Below are 27,921 nucleotides of genomic sequence, written 5' to 3'. Positions count from 1 at the left end.
TCAATTTCAACACCTCATTTTTACTTTTTTGTGTTTAACTAGGTGGCGCTATACATGAAATGAGTGGTTATGGAATAAGTTGATATGGCCCCTTGAGATCAACATACAAAAAAAAAAGGTCCTCCTAAACCCTACGGTTTTCGAGATATTCACAGAAAACTGTGTCTGCCCTACCCTCCTTTCGGGGGGTCCAGTCCAGCGGGGGGGCTACAGATCAAAACGAAAAACGATGGTTCCATGCTATCCATGTGGGGTTACATGCCCACCAAGTTTCGTGTACCCCGGTCTTTCAGTGTCCCGGGACTCATTGACGGAAATTTGGGCATGCGAAAAAGAAAAAAAAAAAAAAATTCTGACTAAACCTATATGACCGCCGCTTCGCTGCGCGGCGGTCATAATTACACTGAAAATAGCCTAGGGCTCTAAGGGGTTTATTGCAGTGAAAAAGTGAATCTGAACAGCATCATTTGAAATTGAATTTATTTGTTTGGAACTGAATTCAAATTAACTAAATGTAATATGAATTGAATTAATTTGCTCTGAAACTGTTACACCGCCCATAGGTGTTGCAACACTGCTTTGATGCTAGAATTTGAATGCACCCCTGGTGTCAGTCGTTGTAGGCCTGGACCTTGAGGACAGGCTCGTAGCTGTCCGACATATTGGCAGTAATGGCCACTGAAGAGCCCCTGTAAGTGAGACTGCCCTCAGAGGCTTTACCCCTGACAAATCCCATCTTTTCCCCGTAATACATCTCCTTATACAGCTCATGGTCACAGAGCTTTTCCATGCTGAACACTCCCACTGCGTACCAGTTAGAGTAGACAGCAAAGTCATCCGGATTAGAGAACATCACAGCTATTTTTCCGATGTACTGATCTTCGAATTCCTGGTAGATGTCATAGGTGAAGACGCCCACAGCCCCACAGGCTGTGTCGGGAGTCTTGACGAAGCGACCACTGCCTGCTTCGGACGGGTCGAGTCTCGAAGGCAGAGGAATATCACAGAATCCCCTGACACTGTGAGACCTGGACAAAAAAGAAACAGACATTTCACAGACCTTTGTCCTAATGTAAGCACCACTTTTCAGAGCCAATAAGGGAACTGGAAGTGGTCGAAGGAAATTGTGAAGCTCTCTGTAAAAAATATAACAATTGTTTATAGAACCCCTGTAAACCTAATCTGACTCTGCTTAATATGGAAGTGTTTCACTTCAATGTAATATGAGTATCCATAGTAGGCTGATATACCCACAATACAGCTTATGAAAATGCCTCTCATCACCTGCTTACTATCGTGACTCTAGGAATAATGTAAAGTTGGTTTCCGCCATACTGCCGGTTAATTCGGGCGGTTCCAAAAGCACAGCATGTAGTTCTGAAATGACCTGGACTGCTAAACTTGCCAGCATGCTAAACAGTTTATCCAAATCCTGGCCTTGCAGTAACAGTAGTTTCTAAGTTTATTGTTTTCATGGGGACGGAGCCTTAGACAATGTCAATTATTTATGGAAGAGCTGTGTTGTAATTATCATAATATTTATTGCTGATGTTGATTTTCAATGCCTGCTTTTGTGAGAGTATGGAACTCATTAAAATAACCAGAAAGGTGAAAAAGGCTGCACTTTTCATACGATTTTTATTGCATTGATCCCCAACCTAAACAACCAGGACACAGTGCGCTCCCGGAACTCCTGACTCCCGAAATCTTTATTGAATTCCTGTTATTGACTTAATTGGCTAAGGTCACTTCAAATATAAATAATTGAGTCACTGGTCCTCAACTCTCAAATGGGTTGGTATTTTAGTGCATCTAACCTTACCACTAACCACACCTGTGTTTGATTAGCTATAGGCATGAGCCTAGGCTGAGCTGTAGCCTAGTTTAGCATGCAGGCTGAGCTGTAGTTTAGCATGCACGCTGAGTAGGGTGACCACCACCATGACACTGAAAATGAGGACACTTGTGCCCAAAAGTTAGGACAAAGGTCCAAAAGTGAGGACACATACGGAATCGGAGTAACATATGGGGAATAACATTAGAAAATAAACCATTTCTATAGAAGGCACCTATTTAGGCTATTATAACATAATTTATTATGACCGCCGCTAGCGAAGCTAGCGAAGCTAGCGAAGCGGTCATATAGGGATTGTCAAAGTTTTTTTTTTTTTTTTTAATTTTTTTTTCCCGTCATCTACTTCCTGAATTTTTGGTCAACGATACCCGGGACACCGAACCACCGGGACACATGAAATTTGGTGGGTATGTAGCCCCACTAGACTTTTACGGAAAAATTTCGTTTCGTCCCCGGGGTCCACTGGGGGAGTGCTGGGCCCCCCGAACCGCAAAAAAAGCAGTTTTTCCTAAATAACTACCTGAACCGTGGCACCGAGGATGAAGAAATTTTTATGGTATGTTGGTCTCAAGGGCCCACATCAATCTGGCCCATAATCACTCATTTGTGATTTGCACCCCCCCGGTAAAAAATGAAAATGCAATATTATTCTGCTTTAATCGCCCCTATCTTCAGTTAAGATGTTCAGAACTGCACCAAATTTTATTTGTATGATTGACCTGGCATTCTCTGGGGGTATGCCAAGTTTCATAGAATTTCATCCATGGGGGGGTCTTAAAAAAAATAGATTATGTGTACATTTAGTGACTGTACACTCATTGGCCTGTAGATGGCGGTGCACACATATACACATGCACACACACACAGGCACCCACATACTATCGGTATTAGAACGGCCGATACATAATTACAAATTCAGTAGGATTAAAAGAAAGCCTAAATATATATTCATCATCATGGCTGCATTTCCAGTATTGGCGATAAGTAGTCATTTGTCCACTAGATGGCGCATCGTTAAAGTGAGACGTAATTTTGTTGGAAGTTAAACGTGGGTTGGAATAACAATGGACACTTCCTCTATAGTTTACCGCAGAGAACGTCTAATAAGGATAGGATGATGTTCACATGAAATGTAATTCCCATTTCTTCTTGAAGCCGAAATAAATCTGAGGATGTTCGGACATGCTTGGTTTTTACTGCAGGTACGTTAATCTTATAATATCAATAAGGACCTAGGTAATGTTACCGTTAGCGTTGGTTGAGTGATGGAGGCCAATTTGATTGATTGCATTTGTAGAAAACTATAAATGCGGTTATACCAAGCAAATTGATAGCAGCACTGTAATTGTATCTTTCGACTGTCATTTGTTGCATGTGCTACAAAAATCATTCTGTGCAATGGAAGATTTACCAACGTTACACCGGTCTGATACAGTTTTGCCTATACATGCGTGAGACTGAGACGCCTGTTTATTTTGTGTATAAGTGCGAGCAGGGTGTGAGAGGGGAATCGATGTGCTTTGATTCCAGCTTGGTAGTTGTAGTCTGTGAAATTAAAAAGCACGTGTGTGTGAAGTATCCAAACAATGACACCTTCATTTCATTATGGCTGCTTTAGCAACACACCTTAAGCTACTGTGTAGTGGGTCCCATTTAGAAGTGGCTACTTCATTCGCGCTTTCCTTGACTCATGGAGCGTGACTCATGGAGCGTGAATTTTATTACAACTTTTCGCAACGATATGGCAGTTTAAGTCCGCTTGATACTGTAAGGCGTAAGCCATTGGTTTGGCCATTTATTTGTGTCGCCAGCATAGCCTATTGACAATTTATGTTGTAAATAGGCCTGCCTTCCTGTAGCTTAGGGAAGCTAACAGCTTTCTATTAGGATCTAGTTTGTTAGATACAGTTTTGTCATAACTCCCTGATGCATTTTTGCATTTAGAATAGCCAGAGCGTGAACAATATCGGGTGCCTATGGACTAGGCTTGGTGAACCCAGCCTGATCTGCCCGCTATTTATTTTTTGATTTCTTAAAAGATTGAGGTTGGTCTGGTGAAAGCCAGACTAGCCATGGACCTCAGTTACACAATGCAAGGGAACATGAATCAGCCTATATTTGCACGAACAATAACGGACAACAGCTCTTCAACTTTGGCCCGTTAAAATGTGTATGAACAGTCTAGCGACGCATTTCATCAAGGCCCATTTGGACATGTCAGTTATTTCCACTAGATGTAAAACAGCATTTCGTTTCAGACTACTGTTACTTAATTTGTGCATTAACAATAACGTTTCAGACTACTGTTACTTAATTTGTGCATTGACAATAAAGTATTACATGAACTAAAGATGACTAAAATCTTATGTAGAAGAAGAAACATTCACAAAAAGTCCATCCATCCAAAAATGACCTTTGTTTTTGATAGCTGTTGAAAACAGCATGGAACTGACAGAGATGTTTTTGTGTATAAATAAATAAATAAATAAATAACATTATGCTGATACCTTTTGCTTTTCCCAAATACAATGTAGCCTACAGGTGTAAGTGACCTTTCATCAATCCAGTTGCAATGGATGAACTGTGATGAACTGCCCTTGTGATTGTTTAGCGATGTTTAGAGAAGGTTTTATAACAATGCTACATCTTCTTTGGCTATTCTACAATCTATTCACTTTTTCAGCACCAGTAGGCTACTCTCTGTGCAGCCGCACACACACACTCAGGCATGGCAAACAAGCATACACAAAAGTTTCAAGAGTGGGGGATGGAGTAAAATATGGAGACAAATTGAAGTGTGATTTATTTTCACGGAACGGATGTACAGGACTGAGCGGCGGTCATATTTTGTACCGCTATGCGGTACATCTAGTTATAGTAACATTTGTTGTGTTTTTTTTCACACTAGTCAGCTATTTCCAACATTCCCATATTTATTATAATAACATATTAACATTAGTTTTGTGTGTGTGTGTGTTTCTACATTAGTCAACAAACCCACCTTTTTAACGCAATAACTTTTTAGTCACTTAATAACTTAGAGAGCTCTACAGCTGTGGTTGTTGCTGGAGCAAAAACGATGCCACAGAGGATTTCCCGACAGATCTGGCTTTCTCTTTGTGCCTGCCTGTGAGAGCGTGCCTCTCTATGACACTCTTATCCCTGGAGCTGGCATGGCATCAATATCTGTTTCACAGTTTACAAAATGCATGGTAGGCTGCATCTGTCCTGCTTTTGGTAGCAAAGTGGTGTTCAGAATACCACGCAGAGTTGAAAGATGTCTTTCGTTTCGCCATATGCAACTTAGGCAGCAACGGTGTTCATTCATTCAATCACGAGAGGAGTTTTGTGATGTCTCGTGCTACGGTGCTGGCTGAGGGTTAGAAATGATGACATGTAACAGAGTAGCTTACAGAGGCCTTGAAAATAGCCTATGTGCTCATGAAATGCGGACAGATGGCCACTCATGACAAAAATCCGGACAAATGTCCAAAAAGGAGGACACTCTCTCTCTCTCTCCGGACAGAGAGCTCAAAAACCGGACTGTCCGGACGAAATCTGGACGGATGGTCACTCTAACGCTGATCTGTAGTTTAGAGTGAAGGCTGAGTTGTGTTTACCTCTCATTGCACAGGATGAAAATAGAGGTGTTCTCGATCTCAATGCTGCATTGGCGATGTGTATGAGCCATTTTTGAACCTGTGCAGAAAAACAGCACACACCTTTATACAGAAATACTGACATGAAGTACAAGTGCCTCGAAACTGTTGTTTGCAGATTACTCCCCATACATCAGAAGACAAGATTTGAGAAAAAGTATTGAAAGATTGGAGTCTTTTAAATAATGCCCCCCATTCAAGATTTACTCAAAAGACTACAATCTTTCAAGAATGTTTCCCAAATCTTGTCAAAGTCTTCTGGTGTAAGGATGGCTTTACTTGAATGTTCAGAGCTCTGAATCTGCATAAAGTATTTGTTCCACAAAGTAGTTTTACTTTTGTATCCATTGATTTATTGCAATGCTGGAGTGGGTCAACCCCACAAACAATGAATTACAGCCAAGAGTTACTTACTTCAGGCCTTCTGGGGCCTGTACTACGAAGCGGGGTTACTGGCTTATCTGGGTAACTTCGAGAGTAACTTGATCACGTGTGGCGTAACTTCCCGATTAACCCGTACTACGAAAGGTGGATAGGTTTTAACCGAGGTATGCTGCCATGGCAATTTACGCTGCATCTCAAACCTGCTCCGACCAGGTTATGTTCTTGGTTAACCCGAGGTTTCCGTTAACCACACCCTTTATAAGTAGGCTACCACCCCTCCACTAACAATTTCTCCCGAGACATACGACATTGGAGCGCAAATCGTGAGGGACTCTCTTCGCAGGGCGAGGGGTTTTAGAGACCGCCAGAAAATATATATAGCCTACCCGGACGATATTCTCTATTGTCAGCCGAGGGAATTCGTTATCTTTGTCAGATTATCTAGGAAGACGTCTCATAGCAATGCCCGTACGTGGACATTCATGTATTCAATCGGTGATGCAAGAATACTGTAGGCTATGTCCTAAAATAAATCGGACATAGCCTACAGTAGGCCTAATAAATAAAAATCACCATTTTAACAAACTTGTTGAATTGAATGTCCTATTACTGTACCCTGCTCATAAAGGCTACACATTTCCACAGCACCAGAATCCGACCGAATGCCTCCCTCAACCCCCTCCATAATCGGCCTTCCACTATTATTTGCGATGGCCAACTCCTCTGCTACTGTAAAACACTCTGGTGCCTTTCCTCCTACAGTGTTCGAAGACACCTGTTTCTTGTTAGCTGTAAAACAGAGGCCAAGTGAAGGCCATAAGCTAGGCCTACATGTTTTCATAATTAAGAAATATTAATGCAAGCTATAACTATATAAACCTACTATTCTGAATAATGTTTTTGTGTTTCTTTTTCACCTGCTGCCATGCGTTTGGCAATGGTGTTGCATCTGAAATGTTCACAGGATTAGGCATACACTAAATCAGTCAATGGGGGCTACTTAAACATTCAATTATCCTTATTACTGTAATCTATATGCCCACTTCTGAATTGGGTTGCATCTGTAGGCCTTTCTATGAACTCAAATTAGGCTATTTAATTATTTCAACTCATTTTAGACATTCCGTAAGCTACTAATCCTCCGTAACACATATTTGAAGAACATGTGGGAATAAAACTTTACTTTTAGGCATTTAGGCTACCCGATCTGCAATACGTTGCCAACAGCCTTGCCTTGCTTTGTTCACTGCCGACGTATTTGATTTTTGTCGTAGAGTGGGTTTTAATTCCTCGTAACTTGTCATAATAATTGTGCATTCCTCATCTGTAAAATAAGGTGAACGCGTCATCACTGAAAGTGGTGATTTGCGCTGCAACCCGCCCCTTTTATGTGAACGCGCACAAACTCCAATGGGGTTAACCCCGGCTCAACAAATCAACTTCATAATCAGCGTCGTAGTCAGAGTCGGCGCCAGAGCAGATCTACTGGAGGGGCATTGGGTCATCGGTGGGGGGGCACTGCCGTTTGAGAAATATTTTATGTTTTTCTTAATTAGGCCTATTCTTTCTTTAGCGAATTCGTTTTTTATTGTTAATTTCCATATCATGTTAATTACAGGGGTGGGGTAGCATAAAGTTTCTCTCTAGCCTACTCCAGCGAGGACGGAGGATCACTCAGATGACACACACAAGGGCTGTCGTAGAGGTTAAACGCAAATAAATACAGTTACTCACCTCTGACATGTCAGAAATAGTTTATCCACCTCTAAACAGTTTGAGAACTTTACAATGTCAGAATGTAACAACGCCATGGTACATGCAAGGATGCTACTCTTGAGTCCGCCCTCCACCACGTAGCAGATCTGACTTTACTCCACTTAAACGCACCTTGCGCGCGTAGGAGAGGCAGATTCCAGCTGGCTTGTCATTGTGTAGCCAGTAGCCTATCTATTTTTTTTAATATAAGACACGTTTACATTGAAACACATGCATGCAGAGCTGATTGAAACACATTCTATTCAGATAGCTACCAGGCTCATTCACTTTTAATTACAAACATACACTGTAAAACCGAACAGTACAAGTAAAACAATGTTTTTGATTTGTAAACACTCAAAAATGAAAAAAAGTTAATAGTACTCTAATCGTCTGTGTTACTTGAACAAATTTGAACTTTTAAGTTGACAGCACTCATCCGCTTTAAGTCATTTGAAAAAATAGAAAGCGTGGGAAACTTCCCCACGCAAATTGTAGCAAATTTGTAGGCGGATCTTCTGCCATACATGGACCTTGTGTACAGCACCAACTAGCCAACGCCGAGTGACAAGCGACGCCGGCAACGGTCGACCACCAGATGACAAGAGACGAGAACAAGAGCGGTGAAAATAGACACGAGAGAGGAGACGACGAGAAGAGAGAAAACCCGCAATTAAACGTAAGTGGAAAAGTGAGGTGCTGACCCTAAAGCACGTCCTTTATCATATTGTTTAAAAACCCGAATGTTTGAAAATATTGTCTTAGGCTACATGACGTAACTTTATCCAGTTAGAACTAGCTAGCACTAGCAGCTAAGAATTTGGCTGCTGTATGCCAGCACTTGCTGGATCAGCCAGCGATCTAACTCAATTTGCCAATGTGAGTACTAAAAATATGAACTTAATATGAATATGAAATTAAACCCCGTTAGCACTATTTAACACAATAGCTTGGAAGTGCAAGCTTTGTGGTGCACTGCTTGATAACAGGGCACAGGTCCTGCAACATTATAGTTTACAGCATGTTAGCAATGTTTCCTCCATTAACGTTAGTCCACTGTCATGTTACTGACTGTCTGCACATTTAAAGGGAAATTCCGGTTTTTAGCACTTTAAGGCCCTTTTCTGGTTTGTTTTGGATGAACCAGAGTGGTGGACACGACATTTTGACGATTGGTCCTGTCTCGACTTTTCTGACTCGTTTTGAATCGCCTTTTCACTTCTCAGGGTGGCTGGCAATGGGCATACTGTAGTAGGCTATACTCAAACATGTCCTAAAACAACCCTTAACGTTCGTTTTCAAAACTGTGCAACTCACCGAGTGGTTAGTGGAGTTCGTTGACTATTAAAAGCAAATATATCGGCGCAATGTATGATTCGTATTTGAACCTGAAGCATAGACAGTGGCGCAGCATGCAATGAGTCTTCCAACAGAAATCAATGGGATTTTACAAAATGCCAAATAAAAGACGACAGAAACTGTATTTCGCTAAGCTACTTGTTTTGGAACATCAACGAACACCACTAACCACTCGGTGAGTTGCACAGTTTTGAAAACGAACGTTAAGGGTTGTTTTAGGACATGTTTGAGTAGCCTACTACAGTATGCCCATTGCCAGCCACCCTGAGAAGTGAAAAGGCGATTCAAAACGAGTCAGAAAAGTCGAGACAGGACCAATCGTCAAAATTTCGGGGTCCACCACTCTAGTTCATCCAAAACAAACCAGAAAAGGGCCTTAAAGTGCTAAAAACCGGAATTTTCCTTTAAGTCAGTAGCCTAAATTCATTTGACACGGTCACACACAGTTCATGCTCAGTCAGAATGTGTATTATTCGCATGTCAGCTGTGTAGGTGAAAACAACCATTTAATGTGCAAACTGTTCTCGGCCATTTAAGGATGCATTTAAAGTGGCATTTAAAGCGACATCATGAGATGGTGGATTGTCCTAATAGAGATTGTCAGTATGTTCAAATGTGTATTCGTCCTTCAATTCACAGATTCAGAAGTTGATGCAAACAACATTGGCATTGAGAAGGAAGGAGATCATATCAGACGTCCTTCCCCGCAGACATAGCCTATTGGTTCGGTGGTGGCCTGCAATCATGTTGGAATCCCAGGTAAGCATTTCTTTTGTACAAATACTTGGAATAGATTCATTTCATGTGTGGTTCTGACCAAATGTGTTTTAAATCTTTACACTTACCCCCCTATTTTGAGTTTTTGCTCGAAATTGCACACCGCCTACTAACAATGGCCCTGTTTCCACATACTTTGACTTATATTCAAGTGCTTGACCCCCTTTGAAAGCAGAGGTCTTGTAGATTACAACTCCTCCATGGACTTAAGATAAAAAGAATGCTTTGGTTTTAGAAGCTGTACTATCAAAGAAAAGTAATCCTACTGAATTGCATTTTGTAGTTATTAACTGGCTTGACTCCATGTTTTCTCATGCAGGGATCCTCAGATGTAAATATCCGACGTGCTGTAGCGCTCCGTGGCCTTCCTTTCTACCTCCATGAGGATGATGCCACTTTTCTAAAGACATGGGATGTAAGTAAGTATGTTTTCTATTGACATGACAGTTAAAGCGTAACTGTGGCATTAAGCGACCCATGGCCTGTTGTTTCGAGGTCAACGCATGCTATTAGAATGAAAAACAATGAGAAAATTGAGTACAACATAAAGCAAATACTGGTCCAGCAGCTTAAATGGGTGGTTCAGGATTTTGGACATAGGACCTAATTTCCAAGTTAGCAAGTGTGATATTTCTCAGTGGAGACCGTTTTTAACACGTTTCATCCAGTCCTCGTCTATTCAGGCGTTATATTTATTTGCCTCGGTGTACTATGGAGTGGGTAAGACTGTTTTTAGTGGCAGGCTTACACATACTGTTGACTCGCGCCAGCCTAGCACCTGCGAACTCTGCAACTAGAAGGACTGGATGAAACGTGTTGAAAACGGTCTCCAACTTGTGTTTTTATCTTGGATCTTGGCACAAGGGATTATAACACCTAATCCTGTGTATTAATGTAATATCACACTTGGTAACTTGGAAATGAGGTCCTATGTCCAAAATCCTGAACCACCCCTTTAAACTAACCTAACAAGGCATTTGAACTGAACTGAAACTAAAGCCAAATTCCCTGGTAGGTTATCAATAGCTGCTGGGCCACGTCTAGTCAGTCTATGTTGCACCAATTTTTTTAATTCTTTTAATTTTATTCTTACGAACAGCCATGACCTCGAACAACAGGGCTATGTGTCGATTAACGCTGGAGTTACATTTCAAGCTTTTGTTTTTCTGTTTGTTTTCCAAGAAACTCCAGGGAAGTTACTATTATTAATATTATTTCAAGTAATTATTTCAATAATGCAACTGCCCTGGAAAAGTTTGAAGATAAAATGTTAAACTTAATATGACATGGTATCACTTGACATGTAATGCCAATTAGATATTCAATTAACACACAATTGTTCTTTGTTCATTTCTTCAGGTCTCTCAATCGGAGTTCCCAGATATTGAGGACCTTACTGTTGAACTCATTCTGATCAGCACGAACAGTGCAAATACATCCCTCTGCCCAAAGAAGACTCCTGTTGTTTTGGATTGAAATGATTGTTGAATTTCCTAGCATTGGTCAGGCATTTGTCATAAAGTATCTATCTATCTATCTATCTATCGATCTATCTATCTAGTCTTTATGCCCTTGATCTAAACTGTGTTTATTTGAATTTAGCCTCCACTACAGCCCTGTTCTGAACTCCAACCTGTATTTGTTTCCATGGTTTACATGAAAATAAAAGATTAAGAAGAATTTCACTGGCCTTTGTCAACCTTTTTAATAATTTTCTTTCAAGTCCTTAGTTGAAACTAATCAAAATGGACAAGTTTGTTCAACTTTCTGGAAATTAAAACTTTTAAGTTTTAAATTTAATTTAAAGAATTGGTTGAAGCAAAATGAAATATTTCAGGCTGACATCAATAAATCCAATTAAGCTATCTAAGCTTAATTTGATTAATTACCGTGAACTCATGTAGTTGATGTTTCTTTAACTTAAAAAAACATTGTTGAACACACTCAAAATTTGCTAGTGAAGACTAATTAAAAAAGATAAGTTTCTTTGACTTAGCAAAACTGAGTTACTATTACTTAAATTTTTTTGTGTAATCGGTTTCACCAATTTTTTTGAGTTCAATTAACTTGTCGGGTTTTACAGTGTAAATGTGAAGCAAATAAATGCTATTAAATTTCCAAAGCAATGAATGTTGCTAATAGCGTAATACTGTGCATGTTGTTAATATTGTGCTATGAATGTGTCTCAAACCAACAAGGAAGAACTAGCGAAAGGGCATTATAAGAAAGAATCTCTAAAAGTGACAATGCAAACAGCATTTATTTCAAATGAATTGATTAAAAACAACATTTCAAATGAATGACTAAAACAAACACAGCAACACAGGCAGTAAGCTAGCCTAATGGTCTGTAAATTCATCACAATCAACTACAAACTTTTTTTTTTTTTTTGCGACGTGCGGGCTTGGTGGCACCACAAAGCAATATCCTAGGACGCCAACAGCGGCACTGGTCAGAAGAGTTGCAGGCGACGAGTGTTGCTGCTGAACCTTCTAAGTACTTTGTCCTTCCATTCGCTTGTGCATTTGCGTGTCAAGTCTTTCTCGAATGCAAGCTGCACCAACCGGGCCTTTCTCTCGTGTAGCATTGAGCGTCTGTGTTCCGAAAAAACATTTCTGAGAGTGGAGAATGAATTCTCACACATTGCCGTGGATGCGCCAAATGTTAATGCATGTTTGAAAGCAGTCAGCACACTGGGCATGGCAATCAGATGGTTGTGGTACGTTGAGATGATGTGCTGTATAGTCCAATCTCCCTCCATTGCTTGCTTTTGTGACACTAAAAACTCTTTAGCAACTTCAAACTCAGCGTCAACTATGTTCGATTGTGACAGGTCGAGAATATGCTTCACAGCTTTCACATCAAGAAAGTTATCACCTTCTGGATTTAGTGCTGCAAGTGCACTTGCCAGTTGTGAGTTGCGCTCGCTGAATCTACGCTCCAGTTCCCCAACCACCGAATCAATTGTATTGTAGTACACTCTCCGAATTTCAATTTCGAAGTCATCATCACATCTGTGTCCTCCTGTAGACCCCATAACTATGTAACCATCCATTCGTGTACTCTATGCGTCTCCGTTTGGGCCCGGGTGTCAGTAACTCGCTGGTGGCCGTGGCAGTATCCAGCACCTGCTTAAACTGTTCATCACAACGGAGTTTTTTAACACATGCTGTTGCACTCGCCACAACACTTAAACCCGTCAACAAGTCAGTGTCCTCTCTCTGGAGAAGCTTATTCGGTGGGTCCAATAGAGAAAGGATCCTGTGGGTAAAGTTGGCAAGGAACATGAAACTTGGCTCTGATACCTCGCGCAGTAGGCCTGTAGCTATGGCAAGCGATTTTATCATTTACCCGCTAAGTTTGACTATCTGGAATTAACATTGTAGATATCAACAACGTCTTTCTGACTAGTCGCAATTACATTTTGGATAGTTGAATTGTCATTCAAGATATCTGTAACGTAATTGTGACTAGTCGAAACGTCAGATAGAGATATCTGTAATTTAGTTTTGACTAGGCAAAACTGAATTACAGATATCTGTCCTCACGTCATTGAAAACAACATTCAACTCGTCACACATCTTAAATGGCAATTGCAGATATCTTTAATTCAGTTTTGACTAGGCAGAATGAAAGGTGAAGATATCTCAAACGTCATTATGACTAGTGCAAATTATTGTGCAAGACGTTGCTCTTTAGTTCCGTAGCAGAGCCCGTCTAGATTTCTAGGCTAGCCCATCTACTTAGACATTGTCAGCTAATTTCCCCTCCCCAATATAATCGAAGAAAAAGTGGGCTTATTTCCTTATTTCTATGAATGGAAGAAGAATAAGCAGGCTGTAATGTCGTAGCCTACATTAATTAGTAGGCCTAGGCTACTAAATTCACCAGCACCAGCTACAGGAAATTCCATTCATAATGGTGTTGGCTGTAATCGAAAAAATCAAAGCAACATTGAATCATCAATTCTTGCTGCCAGCTCCTGTCTTGCATAGGCTGCAGCATTAAAAAGACGATTAAAAACTCCTTCGCCCTCTGGCTGCTCTGACATGGTGCTAATTACAAAGTTAACAGTTAACAGGTGCTATGTGATTTGATGATTTGAACAACAACACGCTCTTCTCCCGCCTAAAGTGGGATGCGGGCCTAATTTGCATAGCAATACAGATATCTCTAACGTCATTTCGCCTAGTCAAAACTCTAATTCAAGATATCTATAATTACATTTTGACTAGGCAGAATGAAAGTTATAGATATCTCCAATTTCAGATATCTCTAATCAAAACTCATTCAAGATATCTATAACTTGATCATAGATATCTACAATCAAATTATGACTATCCCTAACTCCAGTTTGAGATATCTACAACGTCATTTTGACTAGTCAAAATTCCATTTACAGATATCTACAATGTCATTTCGCCTAGTCAAAACTGAATTCAAGATATCTGAAAAGGAACATGTAGATAGATATCTTGAATTGAAGTGAATTAAAGATATCTTCAACTGGAGTTATGACTAGTCAGAATCAAATTGTAGATATCTCTAACTGGAATTACAGATATCTACAATTTAATTGCAGATATCCGTAATTCACATAGTGGATATCTGCAACTGAATTGTAGATATCCGTAATGATAAACCCCATAGAAATTATGGCAAATGTGGCGTCATTTGTCCTAGGAAGAATGTCTTTGTGGATATCTGAAATGACGATTATGGATAGGAAGAATTCAGTTGCGGATATCTAAAATGTTCGTTTTGACTAGGCAAAACTGAATTACAGATATCTGCAATACATATCCAGTCTAGCGGGAAAATGTTAAAATCGCTTGCCATAGGTAGCTTCCATTCTCGTCTCTGTGCCGCTCAGTAACTTCGTATGAATCATCCACAAACCGAAGCACAATCGATATATTTTCACAGCCTGTGGGGTCACGCGTTCCATCAACTTTCAAGGTGTAATAGGAGTCACCAACCTCCTCCACTATGGCCTCTGTCACTACACTACTGAGTGCACTTATAAGTTCATTTTGCATATCATGACAGGTGTAAGTGGCATTGCGAGGGATTGTCTTCACGACATTAGCCAATTCGGGATCCTTTTGGATGGTGTAATAAAGCATGGAAAGGAAAAGTCCAGCCCCCCCCCCCTCCGACATGTCATCAAAAGCATCAATCTTCCCCCGTAGCGGCAACTGGTTTTCAACCAAGAACCCAACTACATCTATTAGTGATGACACATAATACTGATTGTTCCTTAGTTGACTTGCATTGACAAGGGTTGATACCTCATTCCCTGTATTGCGACGCATCTCCCTCTCTTTCCACATTGCATAACAAGACATGTGGTCCTTCGAAGTTTCATGTTTATGAAATCCACGGTCTTTGGTCATGGCGTGTTTCCAGTTACGATAGCCCACATTCGCGAAGGCATCCAATGTTCCAGATTTTCTAGAGAAGCTGAAAATGCTGCGTCTGCCTTCACACTGTACTCCAACCACTCTCTGTTGTGAAACCATTTATCAACAAATGATCGCCCCTTGCCATTGTAAATAGTTACTGGATACTGTTTTAACACAGTTTGAACAGGCTTCTCAGTCCCCAGATCATCAACCGCTGTTGGATGACTTGTAGATGGTTGCGCTATGGCTTCGCTGGTCTGTTGGTCTGCTATGTCTGTTGGCAGTTGTCCGAAGCTAGCATTCGAAGGGCCAGGTCGGCTCTCAGAGACCGTGGCTGCACTGGTGGTGGGGGGATTGTCAGAGTCTGCTGCTGTAAGAGGCTGACGAAGAGGTCCAAGCCTAAGCCATTTTCGTAAATCCATTTTTTGTTTTCTAACTGCCTATGAGGACAGACAAACTGTTCTATTCTTATTTTCGATTCAACCAACAACTTGAAATGCAATGGATTCTGCGCGCTGCAGTTCAACATTATGTTTATACAAATTCAAATGTAACAAGTTTAGCTACTCAGCGACCAATGAGGGTTGACCAAGCCTAGCAAACTGCTATGCACAACTAAAATGATGCGTTCTCGCCTTAATTTAATTTAATTTGATTTAATTTAAGTTACAGTTTGCACATTTAATATTAAATTAATGACTAAACGGATTTTTTTTTGCCACGCCATGGCCTGTGGTAGGAGGGGCATCAATGACCGCTAGGGGGGGCACGGCCTACGAAGGCCCCACCATAGCGCCGGCACTGGTCGTAGTACCGATTAACACCACTAAAGATAACCAGGTTTTGTCAACCCCGGTTTAACAAAGTAACCCTGGGTTACATCTGGGTAGGTTAAGCTCCCTTCGTAGTACAGGCCCCTTGGCAGGGGGTTCTGGGCAGGTTTTCAATCTGTGGGATGAAGTCAGTGGAGTTTCTGAGCTCTAGCTGATTTGCAGACTGCAACAGCTGCTTTTAAATGTCTGAAAGTCTTATAGTCTGATGATTGGGTGTGACTCCATTGATAAGGTAGAGTGGAAGAGCAGTGACTTAACCAGAGCTTATGCAGAGAGAGAGAGAGTGTGTTTGTGTGTGTGTGTACTTAAGGTGTGGGCATTCAGAGATTTTGAAATAAAGAGCTAAGATATGAGGTTTCAGGATTTCCTTGGGTCAAGTGTTCTCTGATAAAAGTGAAGTGAGTTATGCAAACACAGACACGCTACAATCTACAGCCTACCTATGCTATTGGTCAGCAAAGCGTTCTCTGAAATTACTCTGTAGCCTAAGTATGTGCAGTGTTTGCTGTTTGCTTCACCTAAATCATAGGAAGCTCTGATCCATTTCCCTGTGAAAAGAAAAGACATGTCTGCTGCCCTCCCCATTAAAAGGCGGAATCAGTATTTGGGTTTTCATGGTGTCTTTTGACATTTTTTTTTTGACAGTTATGAATACTCTGCTGAGTCTATTTAGTGATGTTATGCAAATAAAACATAAAGGTTTTCTCGCAATAGTTAAACATTGCGATGAATCTCTAACTTCAAATGGATGTTCAGTTGATACTTGTCGTGGAAAAACTGTCCACTCTCGATTCCAATTAACAATCAATCACTTAACTATTTACTAATAAGCACTCTGGAACAAGGTGTCCGAAGGAGAGAAGGCAGACAGGAGATCTCTGAAGACTGTTGATCTTTATTCACTGTATTGCAGTGATAGCACAGCCCAACCAAAGTCCAGACCATCCATCAAAGCAATAGGGAGATGTAATCAGCCAGTGCCCCCCGATAAAATCTGACTTAAAGATGGCTGCAGCCTATCTTTTAAACCCCTTGGCCAGAGAATGTGTAATAAGGGGAGAACTTCCACTCTCAGAAAACTTCCAGTTTCTGAACTGGTTGCAGTTCCTTCTGTGGTTCCACATGAGGGTGCTCGTCCACAAGTGCAGAATGAATGGAGGTCTATGGAGCTGTACCCCTCTTTTCTTGTCAAGTAATTTGAATATTGTATTCGAAAAGGGAGGCAAAGAAAATACACTTGATTGAGTATTATATTTTTTAAAGTCACTTAAATGTTCTAAAAAGCCTTTCAAACGTGTCAATGATGTCATTCTTTAGCACAATGCTAGCGTGTTATGGGCAACAACGACCCAACCTGTAAGAAATCAAAAGGACATAAGTACTTGTTCATACAAATTACGATCAAATCCGAGATTTCTCAATGACAATCAGGTGAAAGATACAAATTTAGCCGTCTAGCTCCATTGACTCTCATTCATTTTGCACTCATGGCGATCGCCCCCAGTGGTCTTGTTTACTTCATAGCAGACAATGCCTACCTGTTACTTATCCTTGCTCTTATCCTCACCAGCTGATATCATCCCCGCTCTCTTCATGAGAGGCCTATGTCTACTCTATATTCCTGCACCCCACACTTTGACTGCTGGTCTGGTCTGTTTAAGATGTGTAATAGCCTTGAAACGCTCATAATAACAGCAGTAATATTAAAGCTTATAAAAACCATAAATGCATCCTTTAAATCATAGAAAAACACCATATACTGTCTATCATTTCTGTTGCATCCACCAAAATCCGTGCTAATGATTAATCAAAGGCATGTGACAGTAACAGTTCCTTTTTTTCCCCAAGTCACCTGTGTCCATTATACTCATCTTGTAGTTTGCATTTTCAAATTGTACAGCAGGTTAATGGAAATGCAGACAATTGTGTGCTCTGTTCCGCTCAAGGATGCATGCATGCATACACACACACACACACACACACACACACACACACACACACACACACACACACACCCCCACACACACACACACACACTTATCTGCATTCATACATTTACTTCACACTCCTGCAGAATTTCACACCTCATACACTTCATATACCTCAAAATTCACACAAAAAGGCTGACTATTTGAAATATGTTGAAATGTAGATTATCTTGGCAAGATACCTGCTTAATGATCTTTAATTAATATTCACTGCAAAATGAGAAAAAAAAGGAGTTTTGAAACAGAAGGGCCAAGAATAATCTTCAAATAAAAATGTCACTCCTGACCAATGAGACACTCAGGCTTGCTAAAAAGCGCACACTGTAATGTGTTCCAGGTTTTAAATTAGATTAGATTCATTGTGCAGAGTACAAATACAGAATCAATGAAATGTGATGAAATATCCATGGATATATTATTGAACCAAAGAAATGCAATGAAATATCCATTGATATTTTATTGATGGTGTGTGTTGGAGTTACCGAAGTAGCACACCAACTTGTAACATGTTTTTTTTTTTTCAGTGTTAAGGGCTGTGCACACCAAGAACGATAACTATAACGATAACTATAAACAAATATTGATAAAAAGCTAATAGCCAATCAGAACCCATCAAATTTTAGCCGTCACATTCATTAACACAAGGAGAAACTTTGCTTATTGTCCAGTGTGGACGCTTTTATCGTTATGGTTATGGTTATAGTTATTGTTATCGTTCTTGGTGTGAATGCCCCTTTATTTTGGTAGACACTTTCAGAATTTGTTCAGATGGTTTGGTAATGGTTTAAAGGTTAAAGTGTAGATTCACAATTATGTTTTTATATGTTCCAAAATGGTTCAGGTGTATACACCTTGTGTACACATTGTGGAAGGGTGTAAAACACAACATTAGTAAGAAAAAAAAACGTATAATGGAGGTTTAAATTAGATTTTACTCAACTACACGTTTGACTTTGGCACCTTTATTGAACGTGTTTGTTAGAGAAAATAATTAATACCAGATAACCATGGAGACTATTCGGGATCTGTATGTCGGTCTCCTGAAACGTAAGCCGTTATCATTCTTGAATAGTCTTTTCAATGAGGTAAACCCCGTTGCCCTGTAAGGAATATTGATATAGTAACATTTGTATTTATATTTTTGCCAGTTCACGGGTATGTCTTTTAGAGTTGTTAGAGCATTGTTGTACCCACTCTGAGCCCATTCCACATAGAGCTCATCCACATGGAGCCCATCCACGTAGAGCCCATCCCAGGAGAACCTATCCACATGGAGCCCATCCCAGGAGAGCCTATCCACATGGAGCCCATCCACGTAGAGCCCATCTACATATTTTGACCACCCCGGTGCCAGCTCTGTGCCTCATCTAGAACCAGTTCTGCGCATTTCGACCAAAATATGACGGGTGCTGGTGCCCAAAAGCTGACACCACAAACGTCATAGAGGCGGATTGTAGGCAGAGCTATCCCAACAACAAGAAGGATTTCTGCCGCCATTTATTTTCTCCCCCAGCAGAAATAGCTTCTATCATAAACAAAATGACTCATAGAAGGCAGTTTTTCTGTATTAACAAGTAAGTTCAGGGTTTGCGGCCTTATATTTTGCTAAAGCAAATATGCAATATTAAATCTAAAAAGTCAGGTTTTGTAACCAAAAATTACATTACTGAAGCCATGTACGATCTATCAGATTCTGTCAGCCACCTAGCATGTATAAAAAAATCGGTAGCCATCAATTACCTGTGAAGCACAGCCCACTCAGTGGCAAGTTGGTGGATTTGTCCCAGTATTTTGTAGCTAATGTGACAGTAGGGTTAGCCTATCAAAGTAAGTTTGAAATGTTAACGTACTGTAGCTTACGCCCACTGTTGTCTGGAGCACAGTCTCCGTCTGTTATGTACTGTATGCTGTTCACGTTCAATGCATGCCATGCAAATACCATGGGATTGATGCAGGGCCGGAGTGGGGCCACTTTTCAGCCCGGGAGTTTCAGGCCCAAGACCGGCCCACTTTTTTAGTGGTGGTGGAAATTGGATAAGGCAACATTTCAGCTCTTACTATCCTGTAGTTTTTATTATAGGCTAATATTCCACAAGGATAGGTTGATAAGTTAACAAAAACAGGAAGGAAGAAATAAAGCATTTGAAATGTATCCCACAATTCCACTAAGAGGCATATTGAACTACTGTATTGTTTACATGTTTTTTTTCTGCATGGGTCAGCTATCATGTTGTTGTTTGGTGATTTGCTCCTTTACTACACCCACTTCTGAGCAAACAAGCCATATAGGTTGATCATGTAGCCTACTGCTGTCATAGCCTACTTGTAAAGTATTGAGGAGTGGTGGCTGGATGGGTGCTGCCAGAATGATGTGTTGATTAAAACACATGAATCCAGTTTTCCAGTTAACTCTTATTTATTTTCCAGCTTTGGTTTTCTTTGAGTGTTATTGTTGGTGTCTACAAGCAAACAACCAACAAGGCAATCTCAGTATCATAACAAATCATAAAGGAAATACATTAATATGCAAATAGCAATAACTAAACACAGAAATAATTAAGCAAAGTGAATACCACATTACATAAACTAAATAAATCCTCATTGCTCCTATGAGCTTGAATGTGCCTGGTTAGAACAAAGACAATGCCAAGAGCATATGCCATGCACACTAAAGCTCTAAACAACGTACACAAAATAACATTCAAAGGACAAATACTACATTTAACTAACAAAGGGAAAAATGAACTTACAAATTCACAAACGCAACAACCCACTCGAGCTGGATGAGGATACCGCCACTGCAAACTGAGAGCCATCTACCACTGTAGGGTACTGAGAGAAACACTGGAGTCTCAGGTTAATTACCTAATTTAGTGCAGGTGGAATGCAAGGGGGCGTGTCTCAATTTGGCAGGGGGGAAAGTACTGGGATTTCTAACACTACTGTTCTTTCTTCCATAAAATAACTTTAATTCATATGGTTAACTCTATTATCCTTTCTACTTGTCCCTATAGTCATAGTTAATTTCGGGCTCATCATTTTCAGCAGGGGACTGGCTGATCTGCTGCTCAGGCTACTTTTGTTTTTAGGCCTATAGGCTACTGCATACACAGATCAAGCTTGAGTTTTGTTATCCATATTTGCATAATATTTGCAAAGTCTATGAATACCGGTAGCCATATTGGATGATACCAAAATGCTAATATTTTAATTCATTTAATATGTTACTTGCGAATAGGTTGACAACGCTACAACGTCCAGTAGGTTATTAGCCCAATTACGCCGTTATAATCATGGCTATCTCTCTTTACCAGTTGCCACGTCTGTCCTCTTCAAAAAAAATTGGAAGCATGGCACATTTAGCAGCATTTCCCTCCAATACTTTTCGTCTTTTTTACCTGGCCTTTTCAGTCCCTCATGGCATTTTTCTACCATCCATCCTCCCTGACGCTTATCACTACGGTAGGGCCGGCCCGGCTGGTACCTGAGAAAACTTTTTAGGAAAGACGGGCTATACACAAATCCGGCGAAACACGGAAGTAAAGCAGCGCCGCCATTACTGCGTTGCCTTGCTGCTAAGGAAGTAGCAAAATAATGTGTCACGTAGGCGGCTGTAGCAGACGTTAGCTGTAGATGCGAAATCTTCTTCTTTTTCTTAATTTTTATTTAGTACGTATGCTGTTCAGTGATGCCGGGAAAAGCGTGTTGTGTGGTCGGCTGTTTTAACAACAGTAGGAATATACAGACCTAGAATTAAACCGTTTGTGAAATTCACAAACCTTTGTTGCACATTGAGTGCCCATGTTTACAGGCTTACGGATTACACAGAGTTCCTTGTCGAGTGGAGGACCAAGATGTGCGTTAAAAGTGGATGAAATACATACGATTAATAAAATAATCCTGAATACCTGTAAGAACATGTATTTTACTGCTACAAGTGGTCGTGGCTAATAGTTATTTGCAACTTCTGAAGCTTGTGAACATATTAGCAACACAGCTACTAATGATAGCATTCGGTTTATTGTTGTAATTAATTAATACACGTCTTAATACATTATGTTGTCAATAAATTACCTTAATCGGTAAGTTTTGGCCACTGCCTGACATCATCTACCCAATGTTCCCTTTCACCTGACATTTTTTCATGAGCAGGATCTCCTATTTGATATTCTCTGACAGGATGCTTTCATTGAAAAGCCATTAGCAAGTGTCACACCGTCACACTCCGCAGGCACGCAGTAATGGCTGCAGGCAAGATGGCAGCGCCCATAAAGTTCGCGGCGGATTGGTGTATATGGACCCAACCAATTAACTCTTCTTGGGAGGGGAGAACAACCCATGCAGAGGCTGCGGTGTTAGGCATAGAATGCGAACGTGTGTAGCCAACTTTAAGAGAAGATAGATTAACGCAGTGGTCCCCAAACTACGGCCCGCCCGCCACCTCATTTTGGGTGGCCTCCCAAAACATGTCCGCGGTATATAGCATCTGGCCCGCATGGGAGTACGACATCGTCAAACTATAACTTCCGTAATTTCCCCCATTCATTCTCTATGGCGAGTCTTAACAGTACACATGTAATACTCTTTTTTTCCACTGGTGGTTGTTTTGGCGCTGTTTTACGTTTGCCATCGAAAACGGAATGAAACGTAGGCCTACCTGCAAACAATGCAAGAGGCTGACTGCATTAGAGCTCAAAGTATTCTAGAAGTGTATCAATTAATTTTTATTATACAACAATTGGGTTCCATGGAACTATTTATTTGTTTCTGATTGGCCGAGAGACGTTCCATGAGTTGGAATATCCCTGGACATTTCAACTCAGACTTTGCACAGCTAATAATAAATCACTCCGCGATACAATGCGAAGATTTGACACAATATTCTCATCCCAGCTCTCCACTATTTCAAGCAATGGGTTACTCCTTAGCAAACCATAACGAAACAGTGCTTCACCACATCTGTGGATTAAGCCACACAGTCAACTTAATGTAAGTAAGATAAACGAGGATGCTAATTGTTCTCAGCATTGCCAGTATTGTGTATAATATGATTGTCACTTGGAGGAGATTTGTAGATAACTAACGTTAGCATAGTTAGCTAACCGCTGCTAACGTGCTAGCATCGTCACGTCAGGCTGTGCACAGTAGTGTAACATTTATTCACCATAAATTAATAAAGTTGAGTGGTTGTATAAAAGCAATATAGCACTCGTGATCGTGGGATTGGTCATGGATATTCCCACGGCTGTTGTTGCCTGCGCCACTCGGCCTCCGGCCTCGTGGCTACGGCCGAACAACACCCGTGGGAATATCCATGACCAACCCCACTCTCACTCGTGCTATATTGCTTAAATAACTAACTAAGTCAAGTCATATTTCTGGGACTTTCTGGGATAATTATTTCTATTTTTATTCACTCGTTCAAATGTTCATACAAATTCACAAGTTCTCATCAGGTGAGTGAAAGTGGTCATTTCAGATGTTTTTGCCTGCACTTCATAAAACTCTCATAGTTTGAGAACTTCAAATTATTTGTAGGATATTGCTTGTTCACAACTTGAGCTGTGTATGCAAATACACAGAGTTCAGAGTTCACACATTTTGGATAAAATACACTTTTGGGACTCCCTGCTAATACTTTTGGGAATGTTAAAGTCTTTTTATTAGTATTATTTCATTTGAGCTACATTTTACACTGATATGGCATGATGGCAATATAAACACAGCTAATAATGGTATTAAATTGCAGTAGCCTATGATTAAATGTAATGGAATATTCAAGGTAGACAGTGGCGCAAAAAGTGGGTATGCGCTATATGCGGCGCATAGGGGCGCAGCTCCATGGGGGCGCCAAAGCGATGGTAAAATATATATATAGATATTTGGTATTTTCTATATGTAGCTACTGCTGTCCGTTTCTAAATCATTTCAACTTTTTCTCAATGTTCCATATAACATTTTAGAGGACTAACAGGCTAGAGTAGGCGCCAAGCGCGCCGGAAGCACCGGTGCAGGGGGTGCGAACGCACCCCCACTTTTCGGGGGGTAGAAAAAAAAAAACGCAGTTGTTGACCACAACACTGCACGACATTGCATTGATTAGAGCATGAACTACTGGGTAGATCTACACTGTAGATCTATTTACAGCGCTGTAGCTTTAATTACTTCTGCTCTAGTCTGGCCTCCAAACCAGGTGACTGGTCCAGGAAAAGGGTTATCCTATACGAGCCTCCTATGTCTATGCACTAGTGTTGCGGGGGTTAAGGTTTTTTAACATCCGCACCCACCCGACCCTCAAAAATATGCGCTGATTAAATACCCGAACCCGACCCGACCTGACAAAAAAACAAAAAAAACAATGTGCCTATAGTCTAGGCTATATCCTTCGTAGTTAATATTGAGGTAGAGACAATGCTTGCTGAAGCATGTCTGCTAAGTAATTACGTCCCATTCCGTTTAGTGATTTATAAACAAGTGGAAGTGCTTTAAAGTCAATTGTGTGACTTACTGAAAGCCAATGCAGGGACTTAAGCATTTGAGTAATAATGTAGTCAGTTATTTAGTTCTTGTGAGAACCCTATAGTTGCTGCATTTTGTATCATCTGATGCTGTTTGGTAGTCCTTTTAGGAAGGCCTCTGACAAGCCCATGGCAGTAGTCAACCCAGCTGTAGACTCTTAAACCCTAAAGTCCACAAGTCTCAGACAAGCCCTCTAGTGGGTTTATTGTTAAAAGGATCCATTAGCTGTCAAAAATGGGATGAAATAGTCTTCCTGGGGTCCACAACAAAAAAAGATCACTTACTGTAGCAATGATAATTTAAAGGGTAAGGCTATTTGCACCCCTGGTACAATTAGTAGTGTATGCTATTCGTACCCTGGTGCAATAAGAAGTGAATTATATTCGTACCCCGGTGCACACAGCAATGTGTCCTATTAGTACCCTGTCTGGTACAAATATCAATGTATGCTATTCGTACCCCGGTGCACACAGCAATGTGTTCTATTAGTACCCCGTCTGGTACAAATATCAGTCTATGCTATTTGCACCCCTGTGCATTTATGATAAAATGTCCAGATAAAATGTACAGATTGTGCGTTTTCATGAGTTTTCGATCGTCATATATTTCATTTCCATTCATCACAGAGTTCCCAAAATCACATATAAGGTGTGTTAGAGTGTCTAGTTTCGTAATTTAAAAAAAAAAGCTAAAAACGTAATATTACGTTTTTGGCACTCAACGCATGGGAAAGGAAAAACGTAATATTACGTTTTTGGCACTCAATGAGTTAATTAATTTAGTAGACCAGACCCTGTTATCCAAAGTTACTTACATATGTCAACTACTGTATTGTAGCGTCGGTGGTTGTACATGTCTGATGTTGAATGAGTGCCAGAATGCAGTGCGAGTGAATGCTATAATGTGTAATGTCGGTTATAGTAGTTGTATTCGCGTTTTCCATGTTGTGTATTTGTTAGCGTGTTAGTCTCTTTGGTTGTACCTCATGTGCTTATCCCCGTGTTGATGTGTGTGGTAAACCCTTATTGTTTGTTTCATGTGCTGAGACTACTTTGAAAAAACATCAGATCTCAATGGGAAAAAGACTCATGCTGGATATCTATACTGATATCGACTGGGTAATGTGTACTGGGTAAAGGATGGCACATTATTTTTTGGTAATGAAAATGATCAACCTACAGAGGGCCGAATTCAAAGACCCCCACGAAAATCAATGAAAAAAGTGAAAAAATTATGCGACAAGCTAGTCCATTTTGCCTAAATTTCATTGCAGCAACTCAAAATGGTACTCAGTAGTTCGTATGGACCCCACATGCTTGACAATGAGACGGCGGATGGTGTCCTGGGGGTCTGCTCCCAGATGTGGACACGGCCATCATTGAGCTCCTTGACAGTCTGTGGTGCAACCTGCCGGTGTTGGATGGACCAAAACACAATGTCCAAGAGGTGTTCTACTGGATTTAAGTCAGGGGAGTGTGGGAGACAGTCAATGGTATCAATTCCTTCATCCTCCAGGAACTGCCTACACACTCTAACCACATGTGGCCGGCCATTGTTGTGCGCCAGGGGTCTCTGCACCAGTACGGGGTCAGACAATGGGTCTGAAGATTCATCCCGATACCTAAGAGCAGTGAGGGTGCCGTTGTTTTGCCCATAGAGGTCTGTGCGTCCCTCCAAGGATATGCCTCCCCAGACCATCACCAGGCGCGCCTGCAGGTGTACGTCCGTACGCACTGTGTGTACCATCACTCAACAACGAGAGAACATTTACCTTGTGTGTGTGTATATTCACACCATATTGGCCTACCATACCTTTCCAACTATGCACAGTATCCCATTAGTTGCATGCCATCAGGCTATTTACAATTTTCTATTAAGTAAAGTTAGTGAACACTTATCAAAATTAACGCGCACACATGTTTGAGCAGGAGAGAATATGCACGCAGGCACGCATAGGCTACTTGTTTTCTTTTACTCGGCTTTCTATATGGTTATCAGCACACAATGTTGAGCTAATTCATTAACTCAATACTCATCATGGATATCACAAGTTTAAAGGATGGAGGCAGCAAAGCTAGAGGAGCTATTCAAGATGGGCAAGAACGAGGTTGGCTAAGCAATTGGTGTGCTTGTCAGAACGACTGCATTACAGCTGTTTAAAGCCAGACGTTACAGTAGCTATAACACAACTAAAGGTAGCTTTTAGCCTGTATAGGGATGTATAAAGTTGCCCAAATGAATAGGTAATTGTAGACGTTGTTGTTGCATTATTGCATGTGGATGTTGTTATGCTATGTATGCACAAACCTAAAGGAAAAATACTGTCCACGCGTGAACATTTTTTTTTTTCGGGGGGGGGTGATGGGTGTGCGTACCATAGCATTAATTCCTGCAGGCGCCCCTGACCATCACTGACCCACCACCAAATCGGTCATGCTGAATGATGTTGCAGGCAGCATAATGTTCTCCACGACATCTCCAGACCCTTTCACGTCTGTCACATGTGCATAGGGAGAACCTGCTTTCATCTGTGAAAAGCACAGGGTGCCAATGGCGGACCTGCCAATTTTGTATTCTATGGCAAACGGCAATTGAGCTCCACAGTGCTGGGCAGTGAGCACAGGTCCCTCTAGAGGCCATCGGGCCCTCAGGCCACCCTCATGAAGTCTGTTTCTGACAGTGTGGTCAGAGACATTCACAGCAGCGGCCTGCTGGAGGTCATTTTGTAGGGCTCTGGCAGGGCTCCTACTCCACAAAGGAGCAGATAATGGTCCTGCTGCTAGGTAAAGGATCTTCTACCACACTGCCAAGCTCTCTTAAAGCAACTGCCTCTCTCCAGGAATCTCCTTTTGAGACTGCGCTGGGAGACACAAAAGTCCTGGCAATGGAACGTATTGGTGTGCCATTCTGGAGGAGTTGGACTACCTGTGCAACCTTTGTAGGCTCCAGGTACTGGCTTATGCTACCAGTAGTGACACTGACCCTACCCAAATGCGAAACTTATGAAAAATCACTCATGAAGGATAAAGATGGAAAAATTATCAGTTGCCACCACCTGTAAAACCATTCCTGTTTTGGGGGTTGTCTCATTGTTGCCCCTCTAGAGCACCTGTTGTTAACTTTGATGACACCAAAGCAGGTGAAACTGATTCACAACCCCCTCTGTAACGTAACTGGCCAGACCAATAGCTTACAAGTTTGATAACCTTGATGCTATACACCTATGAAAAAGTATTCCCTTATTTATTTTGAGCAGTGTAGTTGTCTAAGTGTGTCTGAATCTGCCTGTTCCAATAAATGGCCGTTCTGGCCAAAGGTGAATCTTGTCTGTGGGTGAGTTCCATACAGTATGTTACAAGGGATTATATTGTCCACGGAGCATGTTGG

The 27,921-nt window shown here is 41.0% G+C and overlaps 1 protein-coding gene across 1 annotated transcript; it reads right to left on the bottom strand.

Moving 5' to 3' along the window:
* Nucleotides 1–610: 610 nt before the first annotated feature.
* LOC143112840 (DELTA-sagatoxin-Srs1a-like) lies at nt 611–5,546 on the bottom strand. The gene is made up of 2 exons (XM_076275210.1): nt 5,476–5,546; nt 611–1,028 (listed from the first exon to the last, which is right to left on the bottom strand). Exons 1-2 carry the CDS (start codon nt 5,544–5,546, stop codon nt 611–613), a joined length of 489 nt encoding a protein of 162 aa, XP_076131325.1.
* Between the last annotated feature and the right edge of the window lie 22,375 nt (nt 5,547–27,921).

This window comes from Alosa pseudoharengus, unplaced genomic scaffold, assembly GCF_046254945.1.
Source record: "Alosa pseudoharengus isolate Yale_2024_CS ecotype anadromous, Long Island Sound unplaced genomic scaffold, YU_APseudo_1.1 YU_APseudo_1.1_scf_104, whole genome shotgun sequence".
In the NCBI taxonomy this organism is placed as follows: domain Eukaryota; kingdom Metazoa; phylum Chordata; class Actinopteri; order Clupeiformes; family Clupeidae; genus Alosa; species Alosa pseudoharengus.
This window is presented reverse-complemented; position numbering and strand designations above follow the sequence as displayed.